Source organism: Schistocerca nitens, chromosome 4 (genome assembly GCF_023898315.1).
Source record: "Schistocerca nitens isolate TAMUIC-IGC-003100 chromosome 4, iqSchNite1.1, whole genome shotgun sequence".
Lineage (NCBI taxonomy): Eukaryota > Metazoa > Arthropoda > Insecta > Orthoptera > Acrididae > Schistocerca > Schistocerca nitens.
Genome location: NC_064617.1, coordinates 133748031 through 133772460, shown reverse-complemented (window position 1 = coordinate 133772460; position 24430 = coordinate 133748031). Strand labels below are relative to the sequence as shown.

General features: G+C 38.0%; 1 protein-coding gene across 6 annotated transcripts in view; it reads left to right on the top strand.

Moving 5' to 3' along the window:
- Positions 1-24430, top strand: part of LOC126251682 (actin-binding LIM protein 2) — a 359496-nt gene that overhangs the window by 309623 nt on the left and 25443 nt on the right. For 4 of the 6 annotated variants that reach the window (XM_049952267.1, XM_049952266.1, XM_049952264.1 and 1 more), the window contains 2 exons: positions 7653-7769; positions 14037-14134. In XM_049952267.1, the coding sequence (XP_049808224.1) occupies positions 7653-7769; positions 14037-14134 (215 nt within the window). Of the gene's footprint in view, positions 1-7652; positions 7770-14036; positions 14135-20542; positions 20641-24430 lie in introns of all 6 variants that reach the window. The other 2 variants (XM_049952265.1, XM_049952269.1) reach the window with 1 other exon arrangement.

Genomic DNA, 24430 nt, shown 5'->3' with positions numbered 1-24430 from the left:
GTGTTTTAAGGGTCATAATTGAAATTTGTGATGGACCAAGATCAGTTGCTTCATTCATTTCAAAATATGAAAAGAAAACAATGAGCAATGCATAACACAAAGCATTCAGGAATGGCTATTGTGAAGGTTGGCAGAATATTGTTAACAACGTAGTTCACCTCCAACCTCTTAACAGTATTCAGTGCAAACACCATTTGAAATACCTGCCATCTAATTTGCCATGTTAAATGAGTCTACTTTATACCAACTGTAGAACTTAAGCTATGAAAAATACATATGCTTTTATTTGTTATAAAATGCTAGGTCCCACGGCTGAGTATTACATTTCATGTTGCATTATGCGACATTTATCTTAAACAAATCACTCAACCACCCACAATTGGCATGGCACCAAAGCATCGAGCAAATTGATACATTGCATTTGTGCACTTATTATTTTGCAAGCAGGTTCTGACACACATTATCTTTCCAAATTGAGCTTTTCCAGGTGATGTTCAATACCAGTAACTGAAATTTGGTTACGCTTTCGATATTAATAAGCCAAAAATAAAGGTATTGCAAACTATATGTGATAAAATACTTCCTCTGTTTACTATTCGCTATGCAAAAGTGTCTGTTAGGTAACTTCACATTTTTAATTTTGAGGCAGAATTCGCATCTATCTCGCATTTATCACAAAATGTGAATTTTTCTGGTCCTTAATCGTGTGGAATTCAACTGGCACCTTTCACACTTGATATTGTGAAAGCAGTGGATCAAGACGGTAGGTAGATGCAGTATTTATCGATTTGTGAAAAGCATTTGACTGAGAACCAAATCTCACAGAGATACGAAAGAAACTAAGCTGCCAGACACTTAAAGATGACACACACTATCCTGAGACAGCGTACTTACAAAGTATCAAGAAGCAGCTTTAATTTGACTACTGTCTTGACTGGTAATTTGTATGGCCCAACCTTATACATCTCCGTGAGAGGAAGAGCAGAATCGAATACTTGCTAGGTGATACATCAAAGTCATTCTTTGCCATATACATATGTAGTCTAGGCATAGTTTGACCTCTCTTCTGCAGGCAACCAGTCATGGTGTCACTCACTGAATATATGCTCATGTATGTGCTAGTTGGACCTGCAACAAGAGAGGTGTGACGCCTCAATAACATTGGATGTAAGAGGAGAGACAAAAAAGTCGTCACTGCTGGAAGGGTTTAGAGAGTACTGCCCTTCTTTGTCAGAAGAAGAAATGCTGGATAGATTCAGTGACACAGCAGGAGGGTAAGAAATAGATGGGGGAGGACAAAAATACCAGGGTAGTGTCAGAGACCACCGCCCACAGATATCTGCAGAACAAGCAATGGTGGTCTCACCACCTCAGTAGCGTGAAAAAACTGTACCACTGAAAAAATGTGTGAACTAGTCCCAATTTACCGTGGAGGGAGTAAAGCAGAAATAAACATCTTATCCATAAAATCTAAACATTAGGTTCCTACCAAATATTAAACTTACATCTAAGAGCAAAGTGAAAAACTTGAAATAATGTGTTCCAAGACAAAATAAATGCAAAGGCCACTAAATACTCATAAAACATAAAGAGAATAATACGAGGGTTGGAACTTAAATAGTGGCAACTATTTATTCACAATCGATACAAAAGAGTTACATGTTTGCACCTGTTACTGTCCTTCAGAGTAGTCACCAACGTTATGTAGAACCCATTGCCAGTGATGTGGAAGGTGTAGTGTACCGTTAGCAGAGCCTGTTCCTTTGATGGTGCAAATGGAGTGGTCTGCTACCTGTCAAATCTCTGGAACAGTTCTGAAGTGAATGCCACAAAGTAGTTCCTTCATCTTCGGAATCAAATCAAAGCCACAGGGACTTAAGTCCGGGGAGTATGATGAATGGTGCAGTACTTTGCAGTCCGATTGACCGAACAGAGCAGCCACAGCTTGCGCTGTATGCGCCCGTGCATTGTCGTGCAAAATGATGGGTGGGTTGCGCAGAAAGTGTCGCCGCTTTTTTCACAAAGCTGGTCACAGGTGATGCTCCAAAACCGAATGGTAATACTGTGCATTGACAGTCTGCCATGGAGGAACGTAATGCGTTAGGATAACACCATCACAGTCGTACACGAGAATCACCATAACTTTAGACCGTTCCATTCGCACCATCAACAGAACAGGCTCTGGTAACGGTATACTACGCCTTCCACATTGCTGGCAGTGGGTTCTACACAATGCTGGTGACTACTTTGAAGGACAGTAATAGGTGCAAACGTGTAACTCTTTTTTATCAGTTGTGAAGAAATAGTTGTCACTATTTAAGTTCCAACTCTCGTATTTCTACAAACTATACGATAATGTATCATCGTAGTAATACATCAGAGGTATATGAATGATTTTTTTTTTTATAACACCACTTTCCGTGTAGTGCCATCACATAACATACTGACGAAAGTGTAAATCTTGGGTGATAAAGTTCATGTCACTCTAATGTAATGAATATTAATAAACTATCATCAATTAATTGTGGCTCATAACTTAGCAATATTTGAGAAATGTTCACAGGCTAGTACAAAAGACAAGAAGAAACATGCATACAAACCTCTAGTTGATTCATAACTTCTAAGTGATCTCATGTGGAGTCTCTCTTTTGGTTCTCCCAGTAGCAAATGATACACATTGATGTGTAACAAATCTGTTAACTGTAATAGAGAAGGATATGTGGTATTGTACTGTTGTGTTTGTATTCCTCAAGTGATAACACACTCCACAAAAAGGGAAATAAAATGCAAGTGAACTCAAAAAAATTAAATTTATGGTATCTCTGATTGGTGTACTGAATGGACAACATAAATCATAAGCAGAGTGGCAAAGAATATAAAAGAATTTGCAGAATATTGCAATGATATGTTCAAAATGTGGCTCAACACAGCACAGGCACACATGTGGCATGTTTATAAGAATATCAAAATGTGGGAAAAGGCAGATTGCTTCTAACTGTAATGTAAATTTTTCCGGTCCTTAATCATGTGGAACTTGACTGTCACCTTTCACACTTGACATCCTGAAAGCAATAAAGACATCTTTTAAAGCTCAAAATAATGAGTTTAAAATTTTTGTAGATCACCAGTAATAAAACCCCTAGTTTACTTGTGCTCTGGACTTCGAATAAATATCCTGAAACTTGAGGTCATTTTTTAGTTTGTGTCACTGTGAAGTCTAATCATGTACTTTACAATGATTTCCTGTGAATATAAATCTTGGAGGAGCTGGCTGGAGCTCAGTGAATGTATTTATCTCATACCATTGGCAAGCACTTGTCACTCAACTGACAAAATGCCATCACTTTCTGTCTCTAATGAAGTAACATCACATTCTTCTTCTTCACTTCCTGAGCCACTAAATTCAATGTAAAACTCAGGATCACTTTAGTCATCCGGTTTTTTATTATTTATTTATGTATTTATTTATTTTAGAAGATTCGGAATACAGAGTGGGCAGTTATCTTCATTCAGGTCATGAGATGGTTCAGATACGTGTAGCCTACATATGCGATAGAACAGACATTAACATTGCCTCGGTCAGCCTCAAAACTGGCTGTGTGAGATAAGTTAAAATGTACTTCTGCGTAGGGTGTCAGTTACCCACAACAGCAGCAACAGTAACTTGTTATTAATGTGTGTCTTGCTGTGCTATGGATGCCAACAGCAGTACATGTAGATGTACTTTTTGTAGGTACACTTGTTGTAGGTGAAAACTCTGCCCAATACACATCTTAAGAGGTAAAATTTATTGGACATGCATGTACAGATAATGCTGTCCACAGAAAACAGTTTCCCTATTTTTCCCTTGTATTCTACATCTTACCCATCTCAACATGTTTCTAGCATGAGCAGTAAATAGCAAAAATTAACTTAAAAAAGTGACACTTAGAAAACATGCAGATAACTAATGCTGTTTGCACGCAGTATCTTTCCAGTTGTTCCTCTTACTAAGAAACAAAACATTGAGCCTAATGCAGTGTACCAGATAAGTGTTCTACCTATAAAATTAGGATTCTTAACAAGGAAGAATGAACCTCTATTTAATAACAGTGTCACATATAATTAATGTAGCCAGTAACCCCTGAACATTGTCCATTTAAAACTATAATTTACTGGTTGGAGAGTCCATATTTGCTCCCAGTAATCAGAAGTTCAAGGGTACTTATCAAGTCACTGTGTGGTGTGGCACAATTGATGTCCATAGATGAAGTGGGTCATTGGCTTGCGGCATCTGCGTGGATACAGTGTTGACCCAGCTGTGGCTGCTGACTGCATGGCAGCAAAGAACAGATGCCCCAGCATTGAAACGAGCCAGAGCCCCTGTGCTGACCAAGTGGGCTCTGCAGACATACGAGTGGTAAATGGGCTGCACAGCCGCAGGTGGCAGGAGATTGTGATGCCCAGGTTAGAAAGGCATGATGCTGGTCATTTTGTACCATGCAACTAGGTGGTAGCAGCTTGGCCTGTGGGCATGCAGCTTGAGTGTGAGGTTAGCCATATGGTCATTGATGAGACAATATCTGCAGGTGACTGTGTAATTTGCATGCCACTTGCGTGTGAACTGTGTTGACTTCAATGCCCAGTATTGCAATGCGACTGATGGGCAGCAAGCCCAGCCATGTTAGCACTAGATGGGTAACACTGGAATTCCACAGTGTCCATAGACAGCACATTCAGATGCTTGGTGGGTCTGCAGGAGTGTTGCAAGCCAGTGGCCAGTTCCTGCAAGCAGGGCTAGTGTTGTATGGCGTTAGCAGTTCACTGTGGCTGAAGTCTAGATCACAAGAGCACATCAGCCCTAACTGGAAACGAGGAAGATGCATCTATACTCTCCCATCAGAGACTCTTCAAAATGACACATGTGACTCACCTACCACATTACCTAATCTGTGGTATGTGTATTCTAGTTTATTTAGGAGGGTGCTGGGTAAGATGGGGGAGGGGTTGCTAATTTTAGCAACCAACAGAAAATGTGCTGTGATGCTACTAGCTCTGTGATTCTCAGGCAAGTACGCTCTGTAGAAACTGACACTGCAGCAGTGTTTGAAACACGTGGAAAACAGAGTTTGAAATAAATTTTTTTGAATAAAAATCCTAAATATTCCCACACTAGCTAGCAGTCCTGTACAATATATTGAAAAGCGGGAGAGAGATAATTGATCCTTGGGGTAGCCCTGTGCTTGTCATTCTAGGCCTCATATAGCCATTTACACTTATTACCAGTTACCATTGAGAAAGGAAGGGGATAAGTTCGCTCACAAAGCTACCAGGAATATTCTGCCTCCACATTTTGGCATCCAGCATTTGATAAGTTGACATTATTACACACATTGTTTATGTCAGTAAAAGGTGCAGTGAAGTATCTATTGCAGGTGAGACATGTTTGGATGCCGCTTACTAATTTTATTAGTGTTTCATTCATGCCATTTCTTCACTGAAAACCAAAATTTGATTTGGGGAATAGGTTGTGGTCTCATACTACCATTCACGCCTATGTTCCAACTTCCTTTCCTGCACTTCTTGTAAACAGTTTAGGAGAATTATTGCCCTATATGATGTTGCTTCATTAGGTTCTTTACTGTGTTTTCCTAATGACACTGTTCGCGATGTCTCCCATTTGTGGCTATCAGTTCTTTTGTGCCAAGTATTATAAAAAATATTACAAAAATAATTCCTCCCTTTCTGTATTTAGGTAGAGAGCATGTGTTATTGTGTATTGTTAGTCCAGAAGCATTGTTTCTCCCAAATAACAGGGCTCTGTTGAGTTCCACAACAGTAAAGTATTTTTTTAGGAAATGGTCTCCTTGCTCATGAGTATATGGTTCAACAGAGTCTGGTGGCAAACGTTTCATAAAGTCATACACTAATTTGTGCAGAAGCACTATTGCACTTGTGTTGTCCCAGGTTCTATGTACACACTTCATTTTTTGCTCCAGATGGTTGAACTGGGTATGTCTTCGTAAGGTTGTTACAGAAGCTGATCCATGCAGTTTCTTCTTATTTTAGAATATTCACTTTACTTTTGAATGCAGTCTATTGAAGTTTATGTAATTTTGTGCTGAAATGTGCTTTCTGTACAGTTTTCATGCTTTCTTTTGTTCCAGCAATGCATTAGTGCATTCCTAATCTCCCCATACTGTGTTGTAGTTTTTGGAACAAAGGTTTTATGATGTGGGATAGGTACCATTCATGATTCTTCAAAACAAGCAGTGAAATTCATGTAGTCTGTCCTTGTCTCTCTACATTCTGAAAATGTTTGTCCTTCCTAAAAGCATAGTAGTGTACTTGTTCCAGTCTGCTTTCTGAATGTTCCACTTGTAGCCTGCCCATATGACACCATGTATTGCCCCTGTGTCACATCTGAGAAATCTTAGATGATCAGATCCAAGGGCTTCTGCGACTACCTCCTGTATGGAGTTTTATGTTAAACTCGGTGACACCAAACATACGTCTACAGCACTCAGTCATTGGTTTGTTGCAATTTTCCTTGTTGGGGAGCTGTCATTAAAAATGATTGAGTTATCTTCATCAACAATGTCCACTATCATTTTGTAAACACTGTTTTCTTTGTCTGAGCCCCAAGCTATGTTGAGCACTAAAACCACCTAATATTAGCTAAGGATGCGCTACCAAATTTAAAAAAAGACAGACTCAGTTTCATTTAACAATACATCTGTTTACTTTGTAATTTGCGGAATGTCACCAGACTGACAACAAAAGATGGTCTTCAGTGTGAGAGAGCAGTAGAAACTGACTGAGAAGAGTAGTTTCTTGTGACAAAAGAACAAGCCTGGGAAGAACAGTAGAAATATTAGCACATTGTGAGAATAATATTAAAACATTGTGAGGAAGAAAGTTTTTATCAAGGGAGATCTAACCTCCAACAATAGAACTTTCATCAAAGTAAAGCATGTAGAGAGGTTTAAGATCAGAGATTAATATATTTTTGCATCTTCTAACATTTAGAGGCTTGGGAGCTGAGCCTGAACTGAAAACGAAAAGAAATAATGTATAGAAGCTGATTCAGCTGTAAATACAAATCTCAGCTTTTACTTTAATGTGACATACAGTGTGTTACTACTTTTAATCAAAGCTTTATGAAGAAAAGTGGTGTTCCAGCTGTGTATTACGTAGCAAAGTAATGCACTGAATCTTCACTTGGAAAGGATAGGTTTCAAATCCTCATCTGGCCATCCAATTTAGATTCTCTGTGGTCTGTCTAAACTGATCAAATAGAATGCTGAGACTGTTTGTTTGTAAAGGCTATAAACAATCTCTCTCTCCCCATCTTGGCCCTATCAGATCATGTGCTCCATCTCTAGTGACATAATCATCAAAATGATGTTAGTCACTCAGTCTCCTTTCTTATTAATGGGGAGTTCTCTGTGTTTCTGAGGGGTGTGAAAGTTAAAAGATTTATTAAAAAAACAAATAAAGATCTAAGGACATAAGTTCAGTAGGATTAATTTTGAAAGAACATTGAAGGAAGGGATTATGTAAATGATGTGCGTGTGTTTCTTATTTAAATAAAGGAAATAAATCCTTTGTCACATTAAGGTGCCACATGATCCAGTTGATTAAGCCATCTCTTCCCTTGTGTTTCTTTGAAGCTCCATCAAGAAATGTGGACCATCCTAGACCATGGGAAGAAGACGAATATATGGACCGCAGTTCCAGCTATCGGTCATCTGTGGGGAGATCAGTAGGCACTATTCCTAGTTACAATGGTAAGTGCGTGCATTGAACTTTGGTTGCTCATATGAAAATGTTTCATGTTTTATTAATTTAACAGATTTTTTTATACAAAAGTTTGGCAAATGTTGTCCACTTCACAGAAATCAACATGGTTCTTGAACTATTACTTTTGGGATGGAGTACAATTTGATGGTGCAGTAGTTTCCATTTATTCAGCAAGGGGGTGGGGGATGACTTGTTGAATGGATACAGTTTTAAAGACTTTCTCAGCCTTCAAAATCTAATCCTCTATTGGTGTATTCCAACGAAGTTGCACTGTAGATATTTGAACTCTTTTATGGTGTAGAAAATTGTAAGTATGGCAGAAAGCAAGAAAGAAAGGGCATGGGGTTTGTCAAAGAATAACAAGTGACATTGATGAGAATGGGGAAGGAGGAGACAGATGAAGTAACAGCAGAAATGTATGGAGAGAGAAAAATGGATGTGTTTGAGGAAAGCACAGAAGTAAGTTTAAGTGGAAAGTAACAAAATTTCTCTTATAATGTTTAAGGGGAAACATGATGTAAAGCTGCATTAATTTAATTTAATTATCTAAATAAGAGAAGTAATATGTTGGTAATCTGTGGATAAGTCTCAGCTATATAAAAGGACAGCAGCAACAATTCAAATAAAATTACATGTGCATTTATAGGAACCTTTCAATGTGAATTATTTATTACATTTAAAGTTCATTGTTGTACACAATACTGGATCAGTTTCATGAAAATTGTCAAGTTACCTCTTGTTTTTCAAATATGCATAGCTGTCAATAACATAAGGGATTGTACTCGTGCTTGTGATGTTTATTTAATATTTTGAAATGAATTGCATGGCTGTTTTAAAATAATTGATATCAAGAATCCAGAGCAATAGTTTTTGTATGGTTTTATCAAATTGAACTAATCTTGCATTCAGTTCGCCAGATGGCATGCATATCCATAGATTTCTTTAGAAAAGCACATCCTGGAGAAACGCGTCTTGGAGGTAAAGCCATTCTTTTTCTGCCATATGTGCAGTGAATTTAAACAGTGTACAGTGTCTCTTGCATGGCTGACTTTTAGGTTTACTGTTTATTTCTTTAGCTTGCTGTTTATTACTCTTGAAGCTTATTAGTAGATGTTGTTTTGTTGTTCTTATTGCGAAATCTGTCTTCTAATTGAGCTAAGGTGACTACTGGCCATACTTGTCTACCCATGGTTCAGCACTGTTTTCATTTGAAGCTTAATCAGATGTATTTGACAAAAGTGCAGAGCAGCCTGAACAACCATGGAAAAACGTAATACTCAAATACTATGTATGACCAGCTTCACAAATTCAGAATGAAAGATAACTAGCCCCAACATATTAACTACAGGATAATGATGTATATACAGGCATTAACTATGGTATTATCTGGTGGTGTCTTCAGACTAATAAAGATGGAAAAAAAAGGTCAAACAACTACTAGATGAGATAAAAACATTTCTCAGAGGAATGGGACAGAGATGTAGCACAACAGGCAAAGCAGTTAATACAGTTTGGAGAATATACAGAAAAGGAAATTTTTTGGCACAGACACATGTATTGAGTTAAATGGCTTGTTTTACTGGAGAATATGCATACCAGCTGTTCATGTTGTTTTTAAATGGCATCAACTCGTCTTCAGTGAAGCTTTCAATATATTGCAAATGAAAACTTATCTGTACGTGATTTAAAACCAGCCTGAAAGACATTAGTGACTAATAACTGATATGTGCATCATGTGGTAGTAATTATGCTATTGGAATAACAATGAAATGTAAAAGTGGGAGAAAGTTATTCTCATATAAAAGCTGAAAAATGGAATAAATGGGAAAAATAGTAAAGAAACTTAAAAGAAATGCAACAGAGAAAACAAACTAGGAAATAGATTGCGTAAAGAGTGAGTTTTTTTTCAGCAGTGAAATAGGGTGAACTATGAATGCATTTATGGAAGCTAGTAGACTCTTCTTGCCACCTTACAGAAAGGCAGCAATTGTGTCTTTATACGTGATAGTTCTAGCTAATATGTGATTACTAAAAGTATTTTTACATTTGAGTTTTGCAATGCTTTGTGTGAGTGTGGACATATATAAGTGTATTATTTCCTTTCCATACTTGTGGCAAATTTAAATTAATCTCAGATGTACTGGAACTTCAAAGCAATACATGATGATTCTTGTTTGAGAAACAGAATAGTGTTAAATCTTACTTGGTGTCTCTTCTAAGACTCGTTAGGCACATTTTCTCTAATGTTTTGGCAGATATTTCCAATTTCATTTTTACAATGTGTAGCTGGAGTCAGCCCAAATGGATACTGCTCATCATGTCTTTCATGCAATGCCCAGTGTAAGTGGAAAGCACTGATTTCTTTCCTGTTGTGAACAAAATGATTTTTAAAGTGCAATTTTATGCGCTCATTCGATAGAGCGGTCTCGGTTTAGTCTACTGTGATGTTCGTTTTACGGATATGTATTAACAGGGACAGTAAAAGAGGAAGAATAACTGGTACTCCAGCAACAACTTGCATGCCCGCCTGCCTAGCACTGTCTGCTACCAACATGCAGCAGTGCTACTTAGTCACTGTTGTAATAATAGTTATTATTCCTGTTTTACTGCCCCTGTTAATACATGCTGATAAAATGAATATTGCACTACAGTAATTTGAGACCAGTCTAGTGCATGTGCATGTAAATTTCACTTTAAATATAATTTAGTTTGTGATAGGAAACAAACTGATGCTTCCTGTTGACACTGGGTGTTGCATAAAACGTGATGAACAGTATTGGTTTCGGCAGACTCCATCTACACATTTCAAAAACGAAACTGCAAAAATCTGCGAAAACATAAAAGAAAATGCACCTGATTACTCTTAGGAGGGACACCTGCATGTTGTGGATGCATAAGCAATGGTTTTAATCTCTCCTGGCAACAGAACAATTCATAAGAAACTGATTGCTGTCATGAGTAGACACAAAATGTCTTACAATAACTCAACAATATCATTGAATCCATGCCACAAAGGCACAAAGCTTTGTTGGCCATTTGTTCTGTTCATACACTATTATGGTAAAATAGTTATATTTCTTCACTTCTTCTTCACCTAAGCACTCCAGGCATAAAATTAATCACCCCCAGGAGACACCTTAGTAGTACTGTGCAACACTACCTCCAACTTCAGTAATGGCCTCAGTTCATTGAGAATCCTAGTTTTTTCACGTGTGCCATGTCCAACTAACATCATTCATTGATGATTAGATCCTGCAGAGATTCCAAATTGTGGGAATGTTGACCTATTGTTCTAAACAGTTCCAGACATTTTCTGTGGGATTAAAATTGGGTGATTTATGAGCCAGTCAAGTTGTCAAGAGTTTTGGTCAAACGTAATTTATACTTGAAGCCCTGTGAACATAGCTTTGTCATTTTGGAAGATGGTAGTGTCCACCATGTAGTCATCATGAAGATGTAGAAGAAAGGGTGACACTTGGTAACTGACAATAATGAATTAAACATCCTAGTTCTTGTTCACAGTAATGCAAATGAGTGGACCTAAATCAAGATACGAAAAGCATCCCCTAAATATCACAGAACCATCTCCAGCATGAACTACACCATCCTTGCACTGTGCATTATACACCATTGGGCCATCTGAGCACTCGAAACCATGCATCATTTGAAAAGAGACAAAATTGTGACTTTTTTATACCACACTACAATCTCTAGTCAACTATTTTCCAGTTTCTACATTGTTTGGCTCATTGAAGACATTTAGGTTGAGAGCAACACCCTATTGCAAGATACCAGTCACTAAATGTCCATAGCATGTGGTTCTCTTCTCATTGTTTGTTCAGAAACTGGTTGAGATGGCCCTGCATTCTCTTACACCAGCAGTTGCTATTTTGTTTGAAACTGGTTGTGACTGAAAAGACATGCTACTCATCTCAGGACCCAGTCTGCTAGGTCCTTTTCATGACTATTGTTATTAAGCCAAGTAAATATTTTGAACAGTCTGTGAATGAAGTTGCCCAATTTGTTTGTGTATCCTATGCGATGAGGTCATAAGTAATTCCAACGAATATGGCTCCTTTCTGCCATTCTGTCATGTCTCCATATTGACCAATCTTACTGTACTGATTGAAAAAAACAATTTGAAGGAAAATTTTTGTGTCTCCTTGCATGGAATAATTTGGATGACAGGAAACTGTCTGGAACGTAATAATTGTATAGAAACAATCTGACTCTTCCATTAAGAGAATCAAAAATTTTACTATCACATCATCAGAAATAATGAAGATAGACTAGCAAAAATAGTTCTCAGTCATATTGGCTCAAAAAACGTTACGGATAATTGGTTGCTTGAAACTGAAAGAGATTTTCAAAAAATAGACACGACAGATGATCTGTGCAAGGTAGATGTGCATTCAGAACGTCTGTTCGAAAATAATGAATTGGCAAACGAAGGGAACTGGAGCCAGTAGAACCTGGACAGAACAATAGAGAAACTTCAGTGAGAAGGAAAGACATATTGGGAAAAGAAGAAAGCAGATTCATCAGCTATGTAATTTGAGTCGTTCTCCTCATTTGATCATGAGGATGAAAAAATCAAATGATGATGATGATGATGATGATGATGATGTATTGATTGTAGAGATATTTGTGAATTTTGTTGCAATTGGCAGTGTTACTTGTGTCCCTAAAAACTAAGTTTGGCTGTTCTCCCATTGTTTGTAGCATGAAAACACTTTATCTTCAGTTGCTTTGCTGTTCTTCTTGGTTTACTTTCAAGTTGGGGAATCATAATCATAATCATAAATTTCATTTCTCTCTGAACAGAATACGGCATTTACTCTGTAAATATTGCCAGCTGGAATTCTTACATATCTTGTTTTGTTGTTTTACTGCTTGTGTAACGTAGTTAGCTGCTGTTATGTTTAATTATTAATAAAATTTATACTGTCACTTTGAACAGAAAGTACATGCAGTACTATCAAAAGTGTGCAAAACTTGATATTAATAATACCTAACATACCAGTAGCTGTGCATTAGAGGCAAAAAAAACAGTAACTGAGTGTACAGTAGTAACTTCATTGTGTGTGGTGCATCTCCTCCTTTATGTCTTAAAAAAGATTAAATGTAGTTCATGAAAATGCAGTTGTATTGTCTATTAATTAATTTGGATAATCATAAGAGTTCCTACATATTACACTGCCACTGTTGGTGCATGTTTTTTGATGACAGCCATTCTTTTGTGTGTCTCACTTTGATGGTTTATCCTTTGAATAATACTACACAGTTTATGAAGCTGAAATTCTGAAAACCTTGAAAAAATGTATTTACTTCTTTCGTGTATTTTTTTCATTGCTCTCTGCGTTTGTCTTTTCCTTCCCACCTTCAATACACCACCTACCCCACTAAAGTCCTTTCAAATATAGGATGGGAGAGAGTTTTGTGAAGAGGACAAAGTACACATATAGTAGTCCCCCTTTCTACCTCATGCAGAGGCATTCACTACAGCATAGAATAAATGCCAGGTTACTGTAATTTTCATGGTAGCCTTCGGAAACATTTCTAACAGTGTGTAGAGTTAGTTAAAGTCAGTATATCTCTCCAGATCCATCACAATATAACAATATTTGTTTAACAATTTAAATCTGTGTTAGTTCGCATGTCTTTTACTTTTATTATTGTACAATGCTGGTACCATAAATTCATTTGCAAATATTAGATTAGTTCTCAAGTGAAGTTTATACATTCCTTCTGGCATATACAGAGTTTGCATTAGTCTCTGAATGTTACATTGCCTCTTCAGGTGATAAATATGCAATTGAGGAACAAAATAGCAGAACGTATTCAGTTTATCATCACTTTATTCCCTCCTACAATTGTTCTATTTCTAATTTTCCTGTGAGTAGCAGCATTGGCAGAGATGGCGTTATCTGTGATATTGAGTAGCAACTTTGAAGAGTCTGAGATCACATGTTTCTTTTGGTTTTCATTTATCATGCTATTAACAAAAGATATGACTTAGCTTCTCTGTGTGGGGTATGTTCTTATTAGCACACGTGTAAAAATCTTAGTTCTGCATGTCTTTCAGTACTCTGTTGAACAAATAGCACTTTTTCAACTTTTTGTGTGTAATGTGTATTAATAAAGACATAGGAACAGACTTAAAATTGTTTTCTCTTGAGCACGTGTGCTGTCATTTTGCATGGTTTAGTCGTGCTTGCTGTTGATGTTCGGCCATTCTCTTTCTTGCTGTATAGTGGTGTCAGCTCTGCGTCCTGTGCCCAAGCCTGGCTATGGACTGAAGTCATCAACTCTCCCAGCTGCTGGACGGAATGGGGGCCCCGCTGGCTATGCTGTGAGTACTCTCTCCTTTCCATCTTCTCCATTTGTGATTCTCTTCACAGCTTTAGGTGCACAGGTGAAGGTATTCTGGTGTGTACTCTTGTTGGAAGGAATTATGGTTGTTTTTTCCCTTACCTAGAAGGGTGGACAAATTGTTTCTATAAAACCTGAAACTCTGACAACACTCCAATCACCCATAATGCCGGTCGACGGGATCAGGGATAAAATCACGTGAGTTATTTCACTGGCTTCCAAACTACCTGAGATGGAAACTGACAACAAGTTAGAAGATACTATGTACTACCAAAATTAGCAGTCCTTAAATTAGATGTATGCTGGTTTAAGTGGCAGGTTCCTCAATGACTATTTGTGATTACTATGAAGGTATTCTGACACAGCAGATTCCAAAACATTTTGCTTCTGTTACTGCTAGCTGGAAAAGGCAGTAGAGTAATCTAAAGTCCCATGTTCACAAGACCAAGTTGCAGCTTTGCAAATGCTGCAATTAATTTTATTTCAGCAGACAACCTTGTAGATAGGGCAACTGCAGCTATGAGTAGTAATCTGGGATATTAATAAACCACTTCAGCTGTATCTAGTCCTTTATTACTGGATCACTACTGGTTTCACGCCACTAAAAGCCACATCTTCAGGTAAACAAAATGTAGAACAATAAATCCAAAAGGAAACCGTGAGGTATACACTGGTATGGCACATAATTTTAAGTTTTTTAAAAAATTTTAAAATCTGTTACAAGCTGAAGTGAATTATTAATCCATAAAATGGTTTTACTTCTTGTAGAGGATTCCATTCATTGTTGACATAAATTGCCTCACCATAGGTGACAGCTAGTTTCCTCATGGGGTAGACTAGTTCCACAGGGAAATTAACCCTATGGCAAGATTTTGGGATTAGGAATGGCACAGAAATGGACTAGGATGCTGTGGAGGTTGTGTGGGCAACAAAACATCACTTCAGGATGGTTGGGGAGGCTCTTGCGTAGGATGTCCCTCATTTCAGATCATGACGAGAGATAATCAAAGCCCTGACAAAAGACGTGGTTCAGTTACATGAATGTTTGGTATCTGTTTTTTCAGACATGTCCAAAGGAACAGACATTCATACAATTGATTCACCTTGATGGGCAATAATACTACAGCCTTACATTTGACCTCCAGTGGGAATCTAAAATTAGGAAGCATGGAGGTCATAGACAGGGACTTCAGATAGGTGATGCTAGGTGTGAATGTGAGGCAGCCAGGGAGCATAGTGATATAATTCACACATTTGCGATAAACAATGTGTCCAGGTCACGCAGTGGTTAACACAACTACCTAGTAAGAATGAGACCCTGGGGTTCGAGTCGCGGTCTGGCATGCATTTTCATTCATTGCTGCTGACTCCTTACTGAGTTCTCTTCCTAAGAACACCAACATTTCACCAGAAGAAAGCACACCCATACCCAGAACAAAACAGAACCCCACCTAATCACTGTACCTGTGCAGACAAAGGTTCCACCATTGTTGTTATGAATTGCAGTGACTGCTTGTCAGAAAGCCTCTGCCAATTGTCTGACTGCTTCACCTACAAACTCCGCCAGAATGAACCCATCCCAGAAGTCCATCATAACCTCCAGCCCCTTCCCAGAAACTCTCCCCTGAATCCAATTCCCTCCCTGCCCTAATGACACCCTGCATAGCCACCTCCTGCGTGCTCCCCAAAATCCACAAATCCAACAATCCTAGATGTCCCATTTTTGCTGGTTAGTGTGTCCCCACTGAATTTTGGCCCTCATTGACCAACAGCTCCAACCAATTAACCAAAGTCTAAACTCCCATATCAAAAATACAAAGCACTTCCTGCACAGATTCTCCACAATTCCCATCCCTTCACCTGCTGGGTCACTAATGGTTACTGTTGATGCCACTTTCCTATACGCCGACATCCTTGGTCTGATTCAGGTTCATTGAAGATATCTTCATGGATCTAGAGTCAGGGCCAAGACACCCTATTATTCTGTTACAACTTCAACATCTTCTCTCCCATTTGCTTCATCGTATCCTCATCAACCCAGCATGCCATCTTCCTGGACATTGACCACCTCCTCTTTGATGGTTCCATTTGTGTGCTCTGTCCACACTAAACCCACCAACTACCAACAGTATGTACAACTTGAAGGCTGCCATCCCTTCCACAACCGAAAGTCCCTCCCTGTAGGCTGGCTACCCAGTAACATGGTGTATCTGCAGTGACAAGAATTCCCTTGCCCAGTATTCAGTAGGTCTCACAAACACCTTCAGAGACTGGCAGTATCCCCCAGATGTAGTCCACAAACAGATTTCCCATGCCATACCCCCACACACCCTCAGTCCTATAACAACCTCCACATTCCAGCTACAAAGGTGTGCTCCTTTTCACCCAATATGACACTGGACTGGAACAACTGAACTAGATCGCTCATCAGGGCTTTGATTATATGTCATTGTGCCCTGAAATAAGGGACATCACTACCCAAGACCCTTTCCAATGCTTCTAAAGTCCTGCTTCCCAAGTCCTGCCATCCACCCACTTCCACAACATCCTAGTCCAGTCTTACACCTCTCCCAATTCCAACCTCTTGCTACATGGATCATACACGTGAGGAAGACCCAGTTGCATGACCTACCCAATCCACCCACCCAGCACTTCATATTCTGGTCCTGTCACAGTCTTATTCAACCCCATCAGAGAGCATGCCACCTGTGAAAGCAGCCATGTCATATACTACCTCTGTTGCAATAATTGCACAGCTTTTTATAGTAGTACGATTACCAACCAGAAGTCCACCAGGATGAATGGCTACTGCCAAATTGTGGCCAAGAGTGAAGTGAATTACCCTGTGGCACAACATGCGGCTGAACATAATGTGCTTGATTTCAGTAGCTACAATCACAAACTAGGCAACCTGTCCCCCCCCCCCCCCCCTCCCCCTTCCCCCACCTATCACTCTCCACCACAAGATTATCTGAACTGCACAGATGGGAGTTATCCTTACAACACGTTCTCCACTCCCAAAATTAGCCTTGCCGTAATCTGCAATAATCTACTGTCCCCATGCATTCCACACAATAGTTTGCCCACCATCAGTTGTATCACCTCCTTTCAATTCATATCCCTCACCCGCATTGTGACTGCTCTCTGCCAACGCACCCGCCTCTCTCTTCCTCATCATTGCTCCTCTCCGTTCTCACCCCCCCCCCCCCGACACCCCTCACAGCCTCCTGATGCTGTTCCAGGTGCCTTGTCTTGTCACCTTCTAGTCCCAGCTATCCCTCACCCTTCCCTGCCTCTCTCCAGATTGCTGTGTTCATTCATTGCAACAGTTGCAGTCTGGCCAGAGTGGGCAGAGATAGCCAGCAGATGTGTGTGAGGTGTGCCTGCGACAGAGAGAGAGAGAGAGAGAGAGAGAGAGAGAGAGAGAGAGTGTTCCTGGTTTTTCTTTCTGTTCTGAAAAAGGTTGTGGCCAAAAGCTTAGTGTGTAAGAGTCTTCTCGTTCTGCCTGTCTGCGATTCTGTGTGTCATCTTTACAGTGAGTAGCAATTTATCCTTTTCATAATATAGCTGGTATTTCACCTGGACTTTCCATCATGTAATTCTTACCCTTTCATTGCTACCAGAGGAAGAAATTGATAAAACTGTAGATTAAAATGTTGGTGCTGTTAAGACCTTATTTGGCTCTTAATTTTGCAACATGACTTATTAGACCTACTACAGTTCTGCTATTGTTCTGAGGAACATGGAAGATAAATGTAAATTTTTGGAGACTGCTGGCTCTGACAGATATTACTATAAATGCAGAATTTCGACAGCATCAGTGATACCCATCACAGGCTGTAGGTGGGAGTATTGTAGGGGAGAGACAGTGAAAAAATGGAACTGTGCTGTACATGTAAATTGTGGGAGACAATAGCTCTGTAGTATCCAAAAGAGATCTAAAATTGATTTCAATCCTCCTCCTCCTCTGTTCTCCATTATCTAAGATTCGTCCATTTATCTTCCTCATTATTCGTCTTTCAAATATTAATAATTTTAACCATACTTCTTGTATGCATCATTACATTATTACTGAAGAAAACAGCCAATACCAATGACTTTGACTATTTTCAGAGTCAAACAGTGGAAAATCTGGTGTGGAATAACAATAACAATATGAATTAGGATAGGTTGCTATTATGGTCACTTTCTATTCTTCTGGCAATGTCTCCTTCTTCCATATAAGCTGGATCAGTTCATGTATTTCTAAGTGCAAGTTCTCCCCTCCCTCTTTGATTAATTCTCCTGTTATGCTGTCTTCCCATGGAACCTTGTTGTTTCTGAGTTTTTTGATTGCAGTCTTCACACCTTCTTCAGTGTCTTCCCATTGTTCATCATCTTTCCTGTCCTGTGCGATGTCTGCAGGTAGCATCTCATCTGGGTCTGGATGATGCAAGAGTTGTGAGAAGTATTCTCTCCATCTTTCTACAGTTCTTTCCTTGCCATTTATCAAGTTGCTGTTGCATATATCATGAAACCGGTAGGGCTAAGAAATTCATGCTTGCAATTCTTGATGCATTGGAAAAATTGTCTGTTTCAACTTCTTCTAATAAACTGGTTATCATATTATCTACTCTGTTCTCAGGATTCAGTTTATCTCCCTTCTGATGTGTTGTGGAACAGAGTGGTCTAAAAATAGAGCAATTGCAGAGTACTGTTATTAAATAAATGTGGAATAAAATGTACTTAAATGAGCAAAGAAGCCTCATCGTATGCAGTTGTGGTGACGAAACCATTATTGGTCATGTCAAGCAGTAGTTTACCTAGCAAAGGAAGTTGGAAGTACAAATGAGATTTAAAAGGATGTGTTTTTGTATAGAAGAGAGCTAATGACATACATTGAGCAGCTTAGTTCTTTCCACATACTGCCTCCCCCCCACCCTCTCCCCGTGCCTCACGCCCCACCCCCTCTCTCACTTCCAACTTTCGTTCAACATTTTGGTAAATTCTCTATAATACTGAATGAAAGTATCACTAATATCTACTTACGGTTTGTTTGCCTCAGTAGTAAATTGTAATAGCAGTGAAGAACAACTGAATCATTGCCTGCTATAAAACATAGAAAGAGTCTTACTCACTGATTGACAACAACTTTTCACTATTCTATCAATCTGTACTTGCAGTTTATCTAATACTGCCAGTTTATCTAATACTGCCATTTCATTATCAGTTTATGGGTTCAGAATTACTTCAGAAACAGTATTTTGTCACTGATGCTGTGATGTGTTGTTGAGCAGTATAAATGTGATAAATTTATTTTATTTTTTGAACACCTAATCTCAAATTTAAGTAGTCATTTATGATTTTTACAGCAAATATTCTAAATTTGCATTTGGTAAACAGACAATCAAGCAGTCATCGTTGTGTCACTCCAAAAAAGATTGCAAATTCCTAAAGTTGATGCTACTGAGGTCATCACTCTGTAATACTAAATGGATATTGTAAAAAATTATGCAGCATTACATTATTACTGAAGAAAACAGCCAATACCAATGACTTTGACTATTTTCAGAGTCAAACAGTGGAAAATCTGGTGTGGAATAACAATAACAATATGAATTAGGATAGGTTGATACTCAGCACGTACTGAAAGCTCTCTGCCACTGTTGCAGATTGGGGGTGCGGGGAGCAACATCTAATGAAAGCAAAGGTGTAAAACATCAGTCTGCCCCTAACCAAAGTGTGCAAGTCAAGATAAGGTCAGGGATTGCATTGTTGCCAGTTTCAAGGGACAGTTACTATAGGGCATACTTGTGCTTTGTGTTTGATGCAAACGAGTATCCCACAAATTACATCTCTTGCTTGCTTGTGTAGGATTTGTCACTTACCACCAGCATGAGTCATGGCAGTTCACAACAAATGAGATAAAAATTCACTAAATAACTGGTGCCCAGGACAAGCCTGAACTTGACCACCATTATTCGTGACTGCAACTATACTTTCAGCAGCCTAATACAGAGAGGGAGGAGGCCTAAAGAGGCAGCAGAACAAACATTTTGTGTTAGAAGATATAGTTTTCTGATCCAAAATCACTCTGAATTTATTCATCGAAATATATGCATGTAGCATATGAATATTATGTGGGCATGGATCCCATAAAGTTTAAGTTTTTGAAGTTTTAGGTGTAGAGTCTTCACTCTTTCCGTGTTGATGAAAATATGCTCACAGTTCCATAAAATGAGAATTGATATTTCTAATTAGATTATTTCCAACAAAAATACACATTTTGATACCAAAGCCTGCTCACTGAATTGGTGACAGCGGCAGCAGTAGCAGCTTTGTCGGCATCAAAAGTAATGAATATTTGTTGGTGCATTTGTGAAAGTGTCCAGTGTTTGTGTGGTTGTAGTTGTAAGTGCCCTGCGCCACGTGCCGAAGCCTGGCTACGGTCTTGCACCTCGGTCTCACACCTTCAGCAGCACAGGTGGCAGTGCGTCCAACATTGGAGTAAGTTAAACAGCTGTTATCTTAAGAGATCTGCTTCTTTTTAGCCTTGTACAGTATCTCTAGTTAAAACATTTTGCCTCTGGAGCAGTGTATAATTATTAATTCATTCTCATTCTGTGTACATTATGTGGAAAATTTCAGTTTTATCGTAGTTTGATTTCACTAAAGGTTCTCCAGACTTTCTCATGTAAATCTAGAGATTTCAGAAGTGAGCTTAACAGGTGAAAAGAGCTACAATATGAATTTGCATGTGTAGTTTACCTATGTTAATGTAAGTTCATTCTCTTGCTTTTTGCTGTGTAAGTTTGTTCAGAGACGTTGTAATAGTTGGCCTGTTTAAGACATCGGAATAATTTGCAACTTTTGATCATAACATCTGTGGCTTCTTTGATGTATGAAAGTTTGTTACCATAACGTGCCATAGATAGTATGTTTTCTGGTGTCAGCTAGTTTGATAATTCCATCCATCATAATACAAATTGAACACACAAAAACGTAGTATGGATCAAACATTCTGAGGAACACTGTCAAAAGTCACATAATATATCATAATCATGGTTGACTGTAAACCAATACATTCGTGCCAAATGAATGTCTTTTTACACTGCATCACATATTCTCAGTTATAATGACAGTATATTAGGACGCTTGGTTAAAATGACACAGGTTTCTATTCCAGATTGTTTGTGTTGTTACTAAATCAGCTTTCCTGTGTGTGTAGGTGTTTCTTTTTTTATTGCCATTAATATGATGTTCTGTCATTGTTGATATCCATACACAGAATATTACTTTTGGGAATGTTGCCCAGTCCCATCATAACTGAGACTTCTAGAAGAACATTTGTTTGTGTCGACGTGTTCATCTCTCCATTAGGTTTCACATGCAAAGAATACTTGTTAGCTGCTTGCATATCAACCCTGTGTTTTTGTGAACATGCTTTACCTGATGACAGTCCTTGTGACAGCTTTATGTTCTTCCTGACAAATCATGTAGGTATGATTCCTGTAGAGAATATTTGTAATGAGTGAAATAATGTTGGCAGATTCTGTTAGTCAGAAAGTTTATGTTGCATGAATTCATAATGAAACTAAAAAAAGTGGTACATCCAAGTATCAGGTTGCAAAAAAAGCACCAGCAGGAAGCTTTTAACGAGAAAAAAAAAAATACAGTTTCAAATATAACATTCAAATTTTCTAAAAGACCTTCATCAGAATACAGATGGGAAAAAGGATAATGATAAGACATGTTTGCAGGTATTGAAAACCAGTTTCTCCAAATTGGGAGTAGGAGTTATAGAATACACAGGAAATGATTAGTTCCTTCAATAAATGTAACACATCAACAGAAGTCAGTAGACAGGGTAGAGCATACTTAGTCTTTTAGTGTACATATAGATGAGAATTTTAATTGGAAAATTCATATTTTGGATCTTCTAAAGCAACTAGGTTCAGCAACTTTTGAAAACTGAATAATTGCCAATTTTGAGGATATAGAAATTAGTAAGCTAACATACTTTGCATACTTTCACTCTCTGATGTCATACGGAATAATATTTTGGGATAACTCAACACTTAGACAAAAAATATTCACTGCTCAAAAGAAATTGGTTAGAATAATGTGTGGGGTTCATAGTCGCACATCTTGTAGGCATCTTTTTAAAAGATTGGGAATTCTTACAACAGCTTCACAGTACATTTGCTCACTAATGAAATTTGTTCTCAACAACACGGGCCAGTTTAAAAACAACAGTAACATTCATGATTATTATACCAGAAAAAAGAAAGACTTAAACTATCCTTACACTACCTATCTTTGGCACAGAAAGGGGTAAAATATGCTGCTATAAAATTTTTTGACAAATTACCAGATGAAATAAAATGTCTGACAGACAGCAGTAATAGCATCAAAAATAAATTGAAATTGTATTTCCTTGACAACTCCTTCTATACTACAGAAGAATTCTTGAATAGGAATAAATAAATATGTGCATTTCTTGTGCACTTGACACATTCCACATCCACGGCTACCGTACTGTGCGATTAATCAGTGGAACACGCAACCAACTAACTTACTAAGGAGATGTAAGTAGTGGAGAAGCGTTAGGAAGAGAGGTAGACTTGGAGAGATAAAATATATGCCCACAAACCAGTTCTTGAGTTGTAAGGAGAACTTCAAATAGGAACAGAGTTGTGGGGGCAAGGGACTTACGAAGTCTACAAAATTTCTTTGTTTTCAGTAACTCTATATTTACTATTTCATTTTTTGTTCCTCATCTGCATCCCAGTGAAGTAGTACTAGAATTTTTTTTTGCATTCAACAGTATTTTTGAACTTGTTTACATATCATCCCTGTTCCATTTTCCTGTTTTAGCAGATATGAAATATTTCCAATTCAAAATTGATGCTATATCTGAGGAAGTGTTATGTCAGTTGTAATAAATGAAGGAACACCACCTGGATCACAATATTGTTTATTATAGAATACTGCTTTCAATATGCTCTGCAGATCATCTTATGATCTAAATTGGAAAAGGAAAAAGAGGTGACAATATACGAATTACAAAAGTTTAATACAAACAGTACCATCAAAGGTAACGCAACATCAAAACCTCATTAACATTCTACCTAACCCATACCTGGTGCTACAAGGTGCAGTGTGTCAACAATAGTACAAATGACATAAAACGAACATAAGAATATAAAGGATGCGGTGGGGAAAATTTTTTATGGTCAGTCACATGACATGTGCACAAGTCATTGGCTAGTACATTGATACAGCGCAAAGAAGATTCTTACATTATACAATAAAAAAATTAAAAAAAGCATGTTAAAAGTATATTTTGGTATTTGTGGTGTGTTACGAACTAAAAGATAAAATTTAAATGTGAATGTAAATTGTACACAATACGTTTTTTGTTCTTCTTCGTATATTTTGTAGGACAGTGCAAAACTAACACACACACACACACACACACACACACATAATTTTCATTATTTGAGTCCTCAATCTGTTGAAATACAAATAAACAAAACTACTGAGGACTCTTACTGTAAGATAAAAATGGGAAAAAGGGATTTGGTTACAAAAACAATAATAGCTTGCAGCAAATAGTGTTACTACATGTTGACATTATATTAACATATGATAATTTTGTGAGGAAATTGTGGCAGGGCCATCTACCATACCGGATTGAGTGAAGAATGATCCATTAGCATGTTTATGCATCTCACGGGCTTCAATCTGCACCAGACACCTTTGCTGTATGGCCAGCTAACATGATAAACATAACCACATTAGCAGAATGAGGGATACCATCAAATATTGATTACAAAATGTTTTAACAAGAATGAAAAATGTGCAGTGTACAGTTTACTGCGATTGTTTCCTACATTTGTATTTAATCTTTTATTTTGTAACTTATCATACACATTGAAATGTATTAAGTTTGCATTTTTATAATTTTGTAAGTTATTGTTATTACACTGTATCATTGTACTAGCCATTGACCTGCCCACAAGTCACATGATTATCAAAATTTTTTTTCAGTACATCCTTTGTCAGTTTTGTGTCATTCACACATGACACATCTTGTGATGCCAGTATGATGGGTTTCTGATGTTTTGATGTTCCCTCTGGTGGAACTGTTTGTAATGTTAGACTATTGTGATTTTTATTAGTTTTTTTCCCATTTTAGACCTGAAGAAGATTTTTAAGGCAGATAAAAACTTATACATGGTAATAACAGAAATTGTGATCCAGAGTGTGTTTTTAATTTATCTGTCTGTGTCAT